Source organism: Hermetia illucens, chromosome 5, assembly GCF_905115235.1.
Source record: "Hermetia illucens chromosome 5, iHerIll2.2.curated.20191125, whole genome shotgun sequence".
NCBI classification, from domain to species: domain Eukaryota; kingdom Metazoa; phylum Arthropoda; class Insecta; order Diptera; family Stratiomyidae; genus Hermetia; species Hermetia illucens.
The window spans coordinates 17,328,736-17,345,100 of NC_051853.1; the positions used below are offsets into that span (position 1 = coordinate 17,328,736).

Sequence of the window (16,365 nt, forward strand, 5' to 3'; positions counted from 1 at the left end):
GTAACCGGTAACCTTCAATCACTTCTTCATCTCCCTCTTCTTCGCTCGTCACAAACCGCGTTGACGGTGCTTCCAAAATGGCCTAAAATCAAGATGCGATAACTTTTTGACTGAAATTGGGATCGTAACCTTTTTGGCGGAGGGTGAAAAGGCGTAACGCCACAACTATAATTTTTCCCTCCACAAAGAGATGCGGATTTCGCATTTGGCGGAAGATTGGATAAACATTTGTAGCAAAAGGTGATCCTAGGTGAAGGGTTTTCATCATACTAACTACGATTTGGTTCCCTTTTGAAGAGGAGGGATCAGACTACGTGGCACCGGCAATATGCCAAATACCATTCTCTACGACGGTCCAAACCCTAGTTCACTTATTTTGTGGAACTTCTCTATAGAAGGACGCTATTCACTGCACGCATGGGGCTTTCATAATGCCCGCTTCCCGATTTTGTGTCAATTGGTATAACCATTTCTGTCAAAAATGCATGTGGCAGAAAGACATATAGACAGACAGTCACAGTGACTTGTGTGCACTTTTCAGATGTCCCATCAGGTGGCCCCTTCGAGCAGATAAAGGCAGATGGATATGAGTGTCCACTTGTAAGCAATTGGAAGTGAGCACACATGGGTATGCTTATGCGCAAGTCAGGGATTTAGGAGTAAAACGCCCAATCGTGGAAAAAAAGAAAATGCTATGGAAAGGTTACCCGCAATTATTGACGAATATGGATGAAGAAAGAAGCCTTCTAACGGGGGCTTGTGGGAATGGGCAAGTAGGCTTCCGGACATCGATATACTTTGGTTGCAGAGCCTTGATGGGGGACAGTTTAGCCACCATTGCATCTGATACTACAAGCCGTCCCCTTTTGCAAGCGACGTCGGTTCGGCGCAATCGGCTGTGTTATTTTTTTCATCAAATCAAAAATCAAATGATTTGGGTGCAGCCACTTTTGTTTCGGCTGCCCTGTTGGTCGCTCCCTAGAATAATAAACACCCCAACTCCACCAACTCCCAAGAATAACAAATGCGCAGAAAGTTAAGCTCAGGGGGGTCGTCAAAAGCCGGAGTAACCCCAACCGCATCCAAGCGTAAGGAGTGAGTGGAGGCTCCTCAAGGACGAGAACCGAATCCGTTCAGAAGATTCTCGACGATTACAATATTTCCTGAAATTTCCAAGGCGGTGGGAGACCTGGCCCGAAAGAACTCTTCAAACGTCCCGAAATGTGCGGAAGCAGCACTCTGAAGAAAAAGGCTGTGGAACACAAGACTGACCAGAAAGAGTCACCTCTCATTTAGGTTAGAGCGAAAATTATTAAGTTACCGGAATTTATTATGGACAAACACGCGCCATGCTATTAACATAGTATGTTGGCCCCAAGTCCAGGTAAAGGAGGAGGGTTTGAGGCAACGTACTTTGTACTATCCTCATTAAAACAAAAGTAAAATACTGCGATCAGGGAAAGAGATAAATAGAGTATAGTTGGAGTTATTACACTATGCTAAATCCTATCTGATCTCTCTTGGTGACAGGCCCCGCGACAGGCCGGGAAAGAAAATTTATCCAATGTCATTAGAAAAAAGAAGATCGGATCGAGTAACGAGCTTCGGAAAAATGCTAGAGCGTCCACCTGAGTCGCCGTGGTCCCGTCGAGAAATGAGCAAAGGTCCTTGATGCATGGACGGCATCAGGAAGTAAGCAAATTAGTCCAAGCAAAACAAAGACGTGTCTGTACGCTACATGTTGGCACTCTAACTGCTAAGACCGAGGAGGAGGAGAACCTCGATAGGGGTGGCACCGGGAGGCGCTGTATCACATTGGCTTGCCGGCCGTTATGCAGTAGGCGAATGCTCCAAAGGCCTAATTGGGGCGATAAAATCCGAGTCTGCACGGGGACTCATCTGAAGTGGCAATAGTCACGAAACCTTACCAGGGGTATACTGGTATCATGGGAACCGTGATAGCCCCTGGACTCACACACGTCAGGAGAATTCCTGTTGTATGTACGTTCAACTCGGTTGTTTGCGGTTGGCCCCCTCGTGGGAGCTTCATGAGGGTTGTGGTTGCGTTCAAGCGAACAGACCCTTCGTATCTCAGCGAGGTGTTTCAACACAGCTGCCGTACTCCTTAGTTCGGTAGAGATTCTGGTAGGTCTTGCATCCACCAGTATGAATGCTTTGCCATGCACTTGGTATAGACTGGTACCGTTGCTGCTTGTCACAGCAGGGCTCCGATTGTGGTCACAAAATCAATCCGTGTCTTAAGAAGACTGTGGGATTAAGTCCACGAGACAGGTACTCACGAAAATCACCCTAGGACTCACTGTCAGCAAAATTAGGACTCACTGTCAGCAAAATTGAAGTCGAGGAGGCAATAAAACGAATGAAATCGGGAAAAAACACAGGACCTGACGACATCGCATTTGAGCTCTGCAAAGCGAAGAGCTGCGAACACTGTGGCTCAGTGAATTCTTTATTCGGATTATTCAGGAAGGTAGAACACCATCTGACTGGCTAGAAAGTATCACTGTTCCAATATGAAAAAAGAAAGGTAGTCCAGCAGAAGGTTCAAATTACCATCCGATCCGGTTACTTTCCCATACCATGAAGATTTTTGAACGCATTCTTGACAACCGTATTCGCGAAATCGTTGAAATAACCGTGTATCAAGCCGGATTTGTCAAAAACTGCGGAACTACTGACGCAATACACGCTGCGTGGTTACCCATGGAGAAACAAAAGAGGGATTTCAATTACATCCCGAATTAGGGGGGGTCTTTTTTTTTGCGAATTGAAAGTGATTTGAGCCACATATGTATGTGTTATAAAACTGTGGCAGTAGCTGCAATTAATTTTCTACTTTTAGGCGAGATATGAACATCAATGTTATAACGCCTTCAAATTAACCGCCAACTTCTTCACTAACTTCGCCATCATCCCCTTTACTTCTTTGTTTGGTGGAAATCCTACCCATGCGCACCTTCTAGGAAGTCCCAAGGCGGGAATCTGTCAGAGAAATGCAGGTGTTGATTCAAAACGTTCCATCCAAACGATTCCAATAGTTGCTTCGCATCGTTAGCCATGTAAGGTGAAGAGTTCTCGTGCAGCACACAGCTCCCTTTGTCGACATGCACGATATCGTCCGCGTCACCAGCAGAACCTTTACCATCCTGAATCAGATCTAGGGGTAAGAATCGCAGGAGAAGGTCAACTAGATCCACTGCATCAAAGAAACCTGAGGGATACCTAGAAGAGCAAGAAGCTATTCAAGCTCTTGAGCAGGTCACAGTACGTGAGAGACCAGCATCGGAGATTGGAAACAATATTCTCAACGTTCAACAATTCACTCAGAGTACCTGTCCCTTCATTTCACGTCCTGTGCGCCAAGTTAACTGCAGGGCGGTATGAAGCAGTTGGTTGGTGACAAAGTTGGTACCGAGCTGTTAGAATCCTTCTAGCTGCAGAGGCCTCTGGAGAGCACACATGCCATCCTGACGTGTGCGTTTTCGGGATCTCTGGATAGGTTAGCCGTCATCGCGGACAAAATTCATGAGGTTCACCCATGATCCATGGTTTGGGACATGTCCTGTGATAACTTAGGTCAGGTGGCTCAGCTGCAGCGGGTGATGGCGGCATTGACAGCCACCGTCTCTGAGTTGGTAGAAGCCGCCGGTGCTTTGCGTTAAGTCTAGATAGATCAAGGTCTCGATCCGGCTCCCGAAATGGGTGCTCGGTTAGTAGGTCGTCGGGTCCTTCGGCAAGCACCGGACATGCTGGTACTACGATTCGCTGAAAAGACTACAAATTGTACCAGCACCTGCAATTTCTCACCAAATAAATCAGACTTGCCGGAAGTTCTGGCGACTGCTACTTGAAATGCAGCACCATGTCTCCTCACAATCTACGACCGCTGAAGTGTCAGTTCTTCCCGTATCCCGGCATAATAAGTTAATACCACAATCATTGAATTTCTCGATAGCAAATTCTTCGTCGATCTGCACGTATGGTTACAAGCAACTAGACTTGAGTTTTGGACTTTGACGAACATTTTCTTAGCGCTTCATAATCGCGGATATCGGTATACCTATCTTAGGCGCGGATTTCCTATGCCAGGAAGGTTTTCTAATGGACAGGTCGCTGATTGACCCCACAACTTTCCTTAGATGATTAGAAAAAATCTCATCTTGCTCACCCAGCACGCTTTCTATCGTTTTCAAAGATGTTGCCGACACACTTCACTACCGAGCGTAGACTCTCTGAGTATACTACACTACCGGCTACCCATTTTTCTGTAAGGTGCGTCCACTACCACCCTCTTTGCCAAGAGCATCAGTCCATACCTCTGCACCGTACACCAAAACAGACTGCGTTGAACTTATCAGGAGACGTCGCCTGGTAGACGTCGCCTAATATTTGCCATTAATCCATTTAACGTCTTGTTCGCTACTGCTTTGATTTCCTCAAAAAAGCTCATCTTTGAATCAAGAGTCAACCCGAGGTACTTTACCGCCGGTTTTGACTCGATTATCAAGTCGCCGAACGATATGGGACGGAGAGTCGAAATTCTCTTTTTAGTCAGGACGACTACTTCGGTTTATTCCAGTGCAAGGTTGAAACCATTCGCTTATCTGGGTCCGTTTTGCGCCTGTTCGACAGTGCGTCCAGCAACAAGTGCCGCAACATAATCTGCATAACCGACTGGTACGAGTCTTCTGGCATGTTGAGTTTAAGTAGACTATCATAGGTAACATTCCAGAGGTCCGACTCTATGATGGATCCCTCTGCTACCCCCGACGTGACCTCCATCCTCCTCTAAACCTCTAGCGTTTCATAGAGCAGGGAGCAGTTCCTCAGATAGTCACTTAATATCCGTAAGAGAGTTCGGCACATGGAAAGTATTGTCTAGTGTGTCTAGAATGTCTTTTTATCTTACGGAATTAATTCTAACGTCAAGCGTTTCGAGGTGCATCACCCGACGAGTTCACGACTAGGGTGGTCGGAAGGGCCGCCCTTCCTTTTGCTGATCAATTTCGCCACCTTCCAACGGGTAGGGAAATGCCCTCTTTCAGGCAAGCGTAGAAGGCGCCGAGCAGTAGGTCTGGCCGGTGTTGGAATACCAGTTTGTATACCTCTACTGGAATACCATCGGGTCCTGGCGCCTTCTTGCTTTTCATAGAGAAGACTGCATGTTCCAATTATTTTAAAGAGAAAATTGGACGATCCTCGGCACTCTCCGCGCCGACGTCATCATCCAGTATGGGGTGCGCCGGGAATAGTGCCCGTAAAATTTGGTTCATCTCTTTGGCCTTAAGTGTTCAGGGTTTCCGCAGAGTCCTCATTTTTCGGGTTACCAGTTTCTAACCCGTGGGTCCTCGGTCAACACCAACCTCGTTGGCTAGATCCCCCCAGCAGCGAGCTTCTATCATCATCAACGACGCAACAAGCGGTATCCGGTCCTGCCTTAGGAAGGAACTCCAGACATCTCCTAAAAGCTGTCTGGCGTTCTGACCTACACCATCGCTCCATCTCAGGCAGAACTCCAGAAATCCCGGCTTTCGTCGAAGTTCACCAATTCGATATCTCCAAAAGCTGACTGGCGTCCTGACCTACGCCATCGCTCCATCGCAGGCCTCGTCTTCTCTTCCTACCATAGATATTGCCCTTATAGACTTTCCGGGCTGGATCATCTTAATGCATGCGGTCTCCCACCCATCAGGAGCCGAATTTTATCCACTACCCGACGATCATGGTATCGCTCATAAATTTCGTCGTTACGGAGCTACGGAATCGTCCATCCTTATGAAGGGCGAAAAATTCTTCGAAGTAATACATGGGGACCGGCAAGATCACAGTATTGTACAGTACGAGCTTTGACCCTATAGTGAGACGTTTCGAGCGAAGCTGAAGCTGAAATAGGCTCTGTTGGCTGCCAACAACCGTGCGTGGATTTCGTTGCCGTAGCTGTTATCGGTTGTGACTTTCGACCCTAGATACGAGAAATTATCAACGGGGAAATTATCAAGGGTCTTAAAGTTGAAGTCTCCTATCTTTATTCTTCTCGATTAACCAGTGCGATTTGATATTGTTGGTTAGTTGGTTTTTGGTGCTGACGTTACCACCATATATTTTGTCTTGCCTTCATTGATATGCAGCCCAATATCTCGCGTCAATAGCCGCCTGCTCGATCTGGCTGTACGTCTCGGGTCGTGCTTTCCATGATATCGATATCGTCAGCATAGGCCAGCACTTGGGTGGACTTAAAGAGGATCGTACCTCTTGCCTTTATCTCAGCATCACGGATCACTTTCTCTAGGGTTAAAGAGGATGCATGATAGGGCATCCTCTTGTCGTAGACCACTGTTGATGTTGAATGGTCTCGAGAGTAATCCCGTTGCTTCTATCTGGCCTCGCACATTGGTCAGGATCAGCCAAGTCAGTGTTATCAATTTCGTTGGGATACCGAATTCTTCCATGGACGTGTACAGTTTTATCCTCGCAGTGCTCTCATAGGCGGCTTTAAAGTCGATGAAAAGATGGTGCAACTGGTGTCCATATTCCAACAGTTTTTCCATCGCTTGGCGCAGTGAAGCCCATGGTGTTTTACGTAGGCACCTGTCGTGAGACTTAATCCTACGGTCCTCTTAAGACACGGATTGATTTTGTGACCACAATCAGAGCCCCGCTGAGACAAGCAACAACGGTACCAGTCTATACCAAGTGCATGGCTTAGCATTCATACTGGTGGATGCAAGAATTACCTAAATCTCTACCGAACTATGGAGTACGGCACCCGTGTTGATACGCAGCACCACATCGAGGCCCGAAGGTCGCTTCTCGCTTGAGCATAACCACAACCACCATGAAACTCCCACTAGGGGGGCCAACCGCAAATATCCGAGCTGTCCTCACATACAACAGGAGTTCACCCGAAGTATGTGAGTCCAGGGGCTTTCCCGGTTCCCATGGTACCAGTATACCCCTGGTAAGGTTTCGTGATCAATTTGCCACTTCAGATGAGTCCCCGTGCAGACTCGGGTCTGATCGCCCTGAAATAGCAGTTAGGTTTCTGGATCTGTCGCTTGCGTGACTCCGACTGCCTACGATAATTATAAGAACAGTTTTTATTTAAACTTTTAAGCGGAGACGGCTTTACGGTTTCTTACCAGGGTAGAGACGAAAAGTCAGATGCTGCCTCACCTTTGCCCTGGGAGCAGCGTGACCGAAGCGGTTCGCAGATGTTAAGTGCTCCCTTTGGTGCTAAGCCCCAAACGTGGACCAAAAAAGAGCAAGTAAGTTGTTCCCCATTTGGTCCAGTCCGACATCAAGTGGATGCAAGAATCCTTTAAAAAATAAATTCCTATTGAATTTGTTGATTCGCGTTTCCATTTTGTCCAATCGGTTGATAATTGCTAACGTACTGTCAAAAGTAACTGCCAGAGCTGCGGCTATATGTCGGCTATTTCCGCTATCTTTCTCCTCCGAGGTTGTTAATATAAAACGGACTTGTTCTGGAAGTTGTTCGATGAAAACTGAACGTAGGACGGTATCCTTGACCTTTGCACCAACAGTGTTTCGCAATTCATGTAAGTTTTGTGACGGTTTTTGTTTCCCTAGCAGTACGCGTCGAATTCTAGCTCCCTCTGATTCCGGAAATGCATCTAAATTTCGTTTCTTCTTTGCGTCGTATTTACGTTGTTGAGGAGGGTTCATTGCTAGGGAGACGATATGTGTAAACCTCTGGTGGTGCATATTGCACAATATAATCGAATTTCGTTTGGCCCTGTGTGATACCACGGATTGCAAATGCGGATTCTATTTGCAATATCCAAATTTCTGGATGAATCTTCAAGAATACCGGGAGCTTTGAGATTCTTGATGACATAATTATTTGGAATGAAGCGCCAATGAATATTTCAGCCGGATCATCCTCCTTCACTGTTTCATCGTTCGCCATTTCTCTCGATTTTGTTTAGGCGCCGCGGACTTTTCACTTTTTCCGTCTGCAACAAATACTAGTATCTTTTTGCTTCTACGTTCACTATCAACAGTTTTACTTCTTAGGCTTTGTGTAAAACAAAACCTTATTAAAATCGGCTTACTGTCTGTCTGTCTGTGTGCCTGTCTGCCCGTTAGACGCATTTTTCTCGGAGAAGGTTATAGGGATTGACACCAAATTTTGTGAAAATATGGGAGCTATGAACGCTCCCGCATACAGTGAGTTACATCCTTTTACAGAGACTTTAAGAGGGGGCCCATACATGCAAAAGGGGGGTGTATATTTTTTCTCACCAAATATGGTCATGTAGGGTATCAAATGAAAGCTGTCGATTAGTACTTTCCGAAGCCTTAGTTTTGACATTTGTTGGAAATGTGGGGAGTGCAGGGGGTCGAAAGGGATCATCTTCTCTTAACGGACCCATTCTCAGAAACTACTCAACCGAAAAATCTGAAAAAAATCAATAGACTGCCACTATATGATGGCTAGGCTCCGAAATATCCTCCATACCGATATCCTTTCAAATGAAGTTAATAATAATATCTTCATATAATTTTTAGTAATTGACTGCATGCCCCCCCCCCTCTTCCTAGCACCAGGAAATTTTGCAGGTATCTGCTCAGTTTTTAAAGTCACCACTTGTAGAGTCTTTCAATTTAACAGTCTACAAAAATGAACAGCGAGCAAGGTACATGCTAAACTCCTAAACGATTCTTTCATCCCTCGCGGCTTGTCCGTTTCAGGGTACAGGTACAGAGTTGCAACAGCCTCTCCTGCAAATTTTTCTTCGATCGGTGCAACCCCATATCGGTCGCGGATATCGTCATTTCGGATGGTGATCAAAACGTGTCACCCCACAAGTCCATCTTCTTCCGACATCTTCGTCTCCATTGCCGTGGGACGCGACTCATTGTCTTTTATAGTCGGCCAACACTCAGAACATGTTCATAATGGATGGTTAGTACTTTTAGAGGAGTTCACTGGTAACGTGAGCCTAGTTGCTTGTTCACTTCATTGGCAGTCGATACAAGGACGTGTAAAAATGGGGTCCTTATTGGACAGAAGACAGAAAAACGGACATTGAAGTTTTTCATTTCTCTATCCTATCGAACCTGGAAAGTACATTCCGCAAATATTCGCATCTACAATCTACAAACTAAATAACCTTTTACAGTAAAACTTACATGGCACTCATCTTCGTCCCATCGAAACCTGCAGTTATTCCGGCCGTTGCATTGCAGTTCTGCTGATATACACGTTGCATCCTCGCAATCGTACTCGTCCTCCTCGCATGCTGCCAAAAAACATCGAACATTTTTACGGATTCCAATAAAGGAGCAAACAATGAAACATGTACGTATATCACATGCACACTCAAAATCGTTACAGGGTTCTAGCCCATTACGGTTGCACACATTCATGTATATATATTCCCACTTACCAGCACCCTTATCCCTAAACGCCGTATACAGAATGGTGAAGGACGAATTATAGGCAACATACTCGGCATAGTATCGCACATGCAGAACATTCGTTAAAGAATTTATGGAGTCTGCAGCGGAGCCACAAAAATTCCTCAACCTGGACGAAACATGAAAGAAATAAAGAGAACAAGCAAAATTAAAATTTGTGTCGTAATTTTGGATTGAGATAAAATATTTTGTGATTGGTAAAAAGCTAACCCGAAATTGAGAAGGAACCGAACTAAAATGGCTTTAATTTCAGCTTTAAGGGCTAACACTTTACCAAGTACGAGTACTTCAACCCCACTTACTTGGAGTGCTCGTCCGTTTTATCGGGAAATATGTCTACGAAATTTACATCACATTCATTAGGCCGCTTTAGGTTGAACTGGAGGAAATTCAGTTGAATCTATGGAGGAAATAATATTACAGCACGTCCTTGAATTCTGGTTGGTGTATTATCAAATTAAAGCCATCCAACGGAGTGACTTAATAAATTTATACTAATTAAAGATGATTTTTGGGAAATTTTCGAAGAAAAGTTAACATAAAATTAGTAAAGATAAGGCCTACCAGAGCCGATTGTTTTGTTAAGTATCTTTCTGCCCCTCATTTGTATATAATAATCATAGTTAAAGATATTAACTGAGTTGGGACTTATTCAAATACTTACCTTCCACCCTTCTTTCACTGTTATCACCCACATACAATCTGTAGCTATTTTATGCTCGCGTATAATTTCCGTTATATTCTCAGGTACGTCTGTATTATTTACAAATCCTTCGAAGCCACCTTTGTATATTCGGCACACTAAGTCCTCCGGAAGTGCTGGAAAAATGTATGAATTTCTTTTATTGGTACCAAAGGCTCAGGATTTAAAATAACGCCCAAAAGCAGCAGAAATTAATTTTAAATTTAGTTCTTCTTATCTTTTACTTAAAAAAGGATTGTATCTTAACCCGGAGTTATCACAATACTTTATAGATTTATCTATTTAAACTATGCAACACTCCAGCATACTCACAGGATGTTGGTTTCGGTATAAAATCATAAACGGCTGTAAATCCTGAATACTCGATATTGTCATCAGAATGGAAGTGTAACCAAAGATAACGCTCCTTTGATGTTATCATCGGTGGGAAGTCACGTCCGCAAAACTTTCCTAATAAATTTGAATAGCCGTAACCACCGTCACGTATCTGAAAAGAGCCAATTATGAAAAGAGATATTAATAAATTTGGGAAATACTTCTAAGAAAATTAAATAATTTAAATTCACTGTCGATTATGGGGCTTCGAGTTTGTTATCAAGGTTATGGCCTTTCAACAACTCGGGACTTATAGGGAAAAATAACTTGAATTTTCTGAAAATTGATCACAAAAATATAAAATGATACACAAATGATGGATATTCGGGTTCCCTTTTCTAAAATCCAAGTTTTAATCAAAAAAATATTGTCTTTTGTAAGTTTCATTTATCGTGGCGTCACATCGGAGGCGCGAACCTAGGAACCATTATGAATTCGCCCCTGTGGCTGCATTCAATGGCCGCAGCAACAACTGACGGACTGACATTAGATTGGGGTGACAAATGTCAAAAACAGACATTTGTCAACATTCGAGTTCAGTCTGCCGACCAGTAAAAGACATAAAAACAGTAAAGTAACAACGGAATTGACAAAGAACCCAGATAATCGTAAAATAAAGTCTGAACATGTACAATCCTAATATAAGTAAATAAAGTGCGAATAATTGGGGAAAAACCAGCACCCCAAAGTAGGTTTATTCGTATTTTGGAATCAAATCCTTTCGACTTTAGCGACGCATCGTTGGGTTGAACTTTATTGTTGGTAGCCAGAAGACCGCTGTGCTCTGTGAGAATACACTCAAAGTCTTCCCTGCATATCGTAAGAGACAACTAAATGGAATAGAAATTTGTGAGCCAGAAACCTGAAAATTTTCGAACTTGATTGTAACCGAAACGTTAAAAAAGCCTGGGATGGGGGTTGACCTCACGGCGACGACCTTTGGCTATCGAAAACGGACTATGATTGACTTTTGAAATATGCGCCCTCTCCTCAACAATGTTAGCGAGGGCTCCCAGAATCCACCCTTTCTCCAGCCTGACCGGGAATTCCAACGACATAAGCTGGACATTCTGATTCTAAACGAAGTAGAATGGTCGGACTTTATAGACTAGTCCACTCCCTCTTGCCGCAATTTGCTTCTGTTTTCTAGAAAGCCAAGTGGTAGGAGTCGTGAAACCGATGTTAAATTATTTCTGACAGTTAGCGCAAGGTACGCTTTCTTGACCTTGGAGACGGTTCCCGACAGACTTCCGACTGCAAGATTTCGGTCCAGGCTAAGGAGTATTACATATAGTGGAAAAGGATGCTTTCTAGGACCAATTTCAAGTAATTCAGGGGAGGCTTCCTAAAAGTGACATTGTGATCGCGATGTTCGGTCTGAATGCCAAGGCGGAATCTGGCAATACCTTGCTTGGACATGTGAAGCACGATCTGTGCGACCGTAATAATTATGATGGTTTGATGATTTCTACAAATTCCATCTGTTCGTCACTAGTGGTACGTCTTTTGAGAGAGAGTCTACCATAAGTTCAGTTGGGTGAGCGGCACCGTACGAATAGTCAGATCGACCACCTCGCGATCGGCAATAGATTTAAATGTTACATCCTGCTCTCCTGTCCCATTACTCGTGGCCTTCCTTCCCTCCCTAATAACTCAGCCCTGGTGGCAATCAAATGGGTTCCCCTTCTCTCTCCATTAACGGATTAGCCTGTTACGTCACCTCCTCTCCTAAGTGCTCACGCTTTCACCCTGTTTGGCTTACTACTGAAGTCCACGAGGAACTTCGTCAAAAACGCACTGCGAGGAAGACGTTCCTGTCTTGCAGAGCCTACCCTAACTTAGATTTTTTTTTTAAACTCTGCATTCCTCGATCAAATATTTAATACCTAAGGCCCGGAACGAATAACGAATTTCAGCAGCAACCTTTCTGGTCCTACATTCGCAATTCCCACCTATCTCCCGTTCCATTCAATTCTCAGCTAACTCCCCCAGGTATCTTCTGATTTACTCTACCGCGACGTTTCTTCAGTCTATGTTTTCCCTGCTTCCTCCGAATTCTTCCCGCTAGTAGATGTAGTCTGCCCCGTAACGCCCAGCAGTCCTTTTCTTCCTCCTCTCCTTGTCGAGTGCCTGATTGGCAAACTTTATGCCAAAGTCGGACCTGGCTACGATGGTCCTCCAAACCTCTTTTTGCTTAAAATTGCTCAGTCCATCTCCCCTCCCGTATCTCTTATTTTTAACAAAACCTTCGAAGAGAATAATTTTCCCGGCTTGTGGAAAGAGGCTCTCGTCATCCCTTTTCACAAAAGTGGTAATCGTACACTTGCCGCGACTGGTTGTCCGCCCACTTTGTCCACCACACAGTGAAGGAGCTACATTCTCTGTTAAGCGTAGGCCCGCTGCCTTCCTTTAATTTAACCTAGACTTTTAACCTTGTTAGTTGGTGCTCGGCTAATGGTTTAACGCTAAACGTCAGAAGATGTCATTCTATGTGCTACTCTTTTAACGGACACTCCTTATCACACCAAAATTCCACTCAAGACTTCGAAGTCACTTTCGACAATAAGGTCCGCTTTGAAAGCCGTTGCCTCGAAGTCACCAATCGAGCCGCAAAATTGTCAGGTTTTATACTTCACTCCTCCTCTGACTTTGACTCCGTCCAACCCTCCTTAGTTCTCTTCACTTCCCTCGTGAGAAATACCCTCGAGTACTGCTCCGTAATCTGGTCACCTTCCCGTAACTGTAATTATTTTGCCCTTCAAAATGTACGTTCCCTTGTGTTTGAGAAAAGCTTCCCACGTGTGGACTACCCCTCCTGCCTCTGCTTTCTGAACCTTCCCTTCCGAACACAGCGTAGATCCTATCTGAATTTATGCAAATTTTTTAAACTTTCCTCAGGCTTGATGGACTGTTCCGCAGGTAAGGCCATTACCTGCCGTCCTGCGTCTTATAACACACGTAACGCAAACATTTTCAACGTGCCCTTCGCAGACCTCGAAGTCTAATTCCATTCCCCGATTCCTAGGCTTTGCCGAAGTTACAACGCAGAACAGCTTGGCCCTTTTAACTTCTCTTCTTTAAGTGGTTTTAAGCATAGGATAAGATTACTGCTTTCTCCTCCTCCTGAGAACGATAAGTAATTGGAGTTTACTCCCTTTGTAGTCCGTGAAATAAATAAATAGATAAGAGAGGCGCTGACATCGGTGTCGAAAAGGATCGCCTTCCGATCATCGCTTATTCGCTTGCATGTTGCTTTGGCCACTTCTCAGATATACTGAGTAATCCAGCTGAGAATACCGATGAGCGCTGGGTTGCCTCAAATATGTTTTCCTCGCGGGTCCCATGCTGGTCGTAGGAACGGTGAGAGGATTCGCTTCCGTGTTGTTAGTTGGATTGACCGAAGAGATCCCTCATGGGCCTTTCTTGTAGAAAGTCTACGCGATTTAATGAGGAAGGACATTGCTAGACATCGACAATACCTCCAGACGCACGAAGAATGATATGGAGAGAATTCACTGGAACTTTATAAAAGGCTCATAATGACAGAACGGGTGGAGAACGACCAGTTCAGTGCATAATGCTGCGATCACCACGGAGACACCCCAGATTGAAATTCTGGACATATTCAAGTGGGAACTTTCTGTCATATGCATTCGATTGCGACGATACCCTGAAAGTCACTTCAGGCATATTAATAACGCAACGTACGCAAGTAATCAGCGAAGTTTTTTTCAGATTACTCAACGAATCCCAACAGAATGCCCAGACAGTCAGTTTAAAGTAACGAAAGTGAAATAATATTGATGAGAACTTTGGGGATACCCGCCCAGCATGCTGACTGGATTACTGAACTGAACGTACCCGCCATGCCACTTTGCTGGGTATAAATTCTGCACCGAACCGAACAACAGGTTCGACCAGCCATAAATAGCTCGAAGAATTGGAGGCGCCGAAGTCTGAATCGGATGCAGAATTTCTGAATTGAAAATTTACCGGAGGAATTTCTGCTCCTCCTCGGGTATTATCTACTTTATTTCTACGAAGGCCTACCTACTAAGTGCTAGCTGACTCACTTGCTGTACTTAGATAAGATCAAGTTGTATGATGGTACTCATGACGACCCCAGAGGTCTGTTGGGAATAGTAGACATATTTAGCCGTGACATCAAGAGCCGCATCTCGAACATAGCACTGGTGACCTCCACATCCAAATTATGGCCAAGATAGACTACTAGAAATACCTGGCAATTCTGCAAAGAACCTATACACGAGTTTATAATTTGAAGGATGCTGGGTTATCCGAATTCCTGCGACGTATAAAGCTGGTATTGAAACCGCACCTCTCTGGAAAAATCTGATTTGGAAAACATCCAGCGGCGGATACTTACTACTACGTCCAAATTCCAAATGCTTTATCCAAACTCTGCCGTGAAGCGGATGAACATGCCCCGTGGTATTGGAGGCAGGGAGGTTTGACGTGGTGGCATAACATGGCTACGCCCTTATTTTTCAGGAAAAGCAGGCGAGTCTTTGTATCCGACTATTTGCAGGGCAAGTTGTGGGCTGACCCCCCCTTACTTGTATAATCGATCTTTCAATCTTCTGAGTGGGGTGAAGTCAGACAAGAAGCGGATTGCGAATGGAATGCTGAGATAGAGGGGTTAATGTGTGTCATTCAGGACAGCGTGATGGCCACCCTCTTTGTTTTCTTTTTTTTTTAGCTTTTGTCCCGTTCACAAGCGGGGTTGGGATCGGTGATCAGAATGCAATCGCGAGGGTTTGAAATCTCCATCCAACGTATCAAGCCACCATTATTTCGGCCAGCCTGTTGGTCGCTTACCATCGACTGCGATGTTCGAACCAATCTTAGCAAGTATATTCTCGTTGGTGCTAATTACATGACCATATTATCGAAGACGCCTCTCTCACGGTTTTTTAATCCCATATCGATCGCAAATATCCTCATTTCGAATGTAATCAAAACGTGGTGCGACGCTAGAGACGTTGGACCATCTCATTTCTGGCTGTACGGTTATGGCACTGGTGCAATGCATGAACAGGCACAATGCTGTATGTAAGGTGATTCACCAAAGCATGGGCTGATCGTGGGAGTGTGTGCGGTTTATCGGTAAGAGTCGCAGGCAGATAGTTCTGCTTGCCGCATGAATTGGGACCGGTAAATTCTAACTGATCGCCACGTACCACACAGCGAACCTGACGTGCCGTTAGTTGATAAGACGGGTCGTTCCGCGTATATTATTGAAGTTGCTATCCCCCTTTATAGCCACACTGAACGGAAATCCGTGGAAAAGAAGAAGAATTTGACTAATTGGCTCGGGAAATCAAAGAAATTTGATATCTGCAGAAAGTGATTGTAGTTCTCATAATATTGTAAGTTACAAGTATTGTATCTAAATCTCTCACGGCTTCTCTTGATATTCTGGGACTTTCACACAGTCTGGTTCAAACCATGCAGAAATATACCATTCTGCATACTTGCTCCATGTCGCTGGGAGTTTTCGTCGGATTCTCCCATTAATCTACCTCTACGGTCACCACCACCAAAGCTTCTTTATCTTTTATTCTAAGTAGGTATGATTGTCTGAGCCCAATTGCTTGGCACTTAGTGCTAGTATTACGTAAAATCTAGCATCCGCTGAAATTGTGACAACTATGACAGAATAGAACCCTGGGAACAAACAACCGCCAGCCCTCCCCTAGAGCTCTGAGTGTTAAAACTTATATACTTCTTCTTCTTTATATGCGAATACAAAAAAAAAAACACAAAAAGAGACAAGTTTAACAGGAAAAGTAGAAACAAAA

At 44.5% G+C, this 16,365-nt stretch overlaps 1 protein-coding gene and 1 long non-coding RNA gene across 3 annotated transcripts in view; one reads left to right on the top strand and one right to left on the bottom strand.

The window, feature by feature from the left end:
* LOC119658291 overlaps positions 1–9,825 on the top strand; it is a 96,791-nt gene extending 86,966 nt beyond the window's left edge. Inside the window, exons 2-4 of the long non-coding RNA XR_005250211.1 lie at positions 9,168–9,346; positions 9,438–9,662; positions 9,719–9,825. This is a non-coding gene — a long non-coding RNA (uncharacterized LOC119658291). The remainder of the gene's footprint in view (positions 1–9,167; positions 9,347–9,437; positions 9,663–9,718) is intronic.
* LOC119658290 overlaps positions 1–16,365 on the bottom strand; it is a 180,062-nt gene that overhangs the window by 46,919 nt on the left and 116,778 nt on the right. For both annotated transcript variants that reach the window (XM_038065586.1, XM_038065585.1), the window contains exons 6-10: positions 10,481–10,655; positions 10,130–10,284; positions 9,768–9,865; positions 9,435–9,574; positions 9,178–9,287 (exon numbers count right to left, since the gene is read on the bottom strand). In XM_038065586.1, the coding sequence (XP_037921514.1) occupies positions 9,178–9,287; positions 9,435–9,574; positions 9,768–9,865; positions 10,130–10,284; positions 10,481–10,655 (678 nt within the window). The remainder of the gene's footprint in view (positions 1–9,177; positions 9,288–9,434; positions 9,575–9,767; positions 9,866–10,129; positions 10,285–10,480; positions 10,656–16,365) is intronic.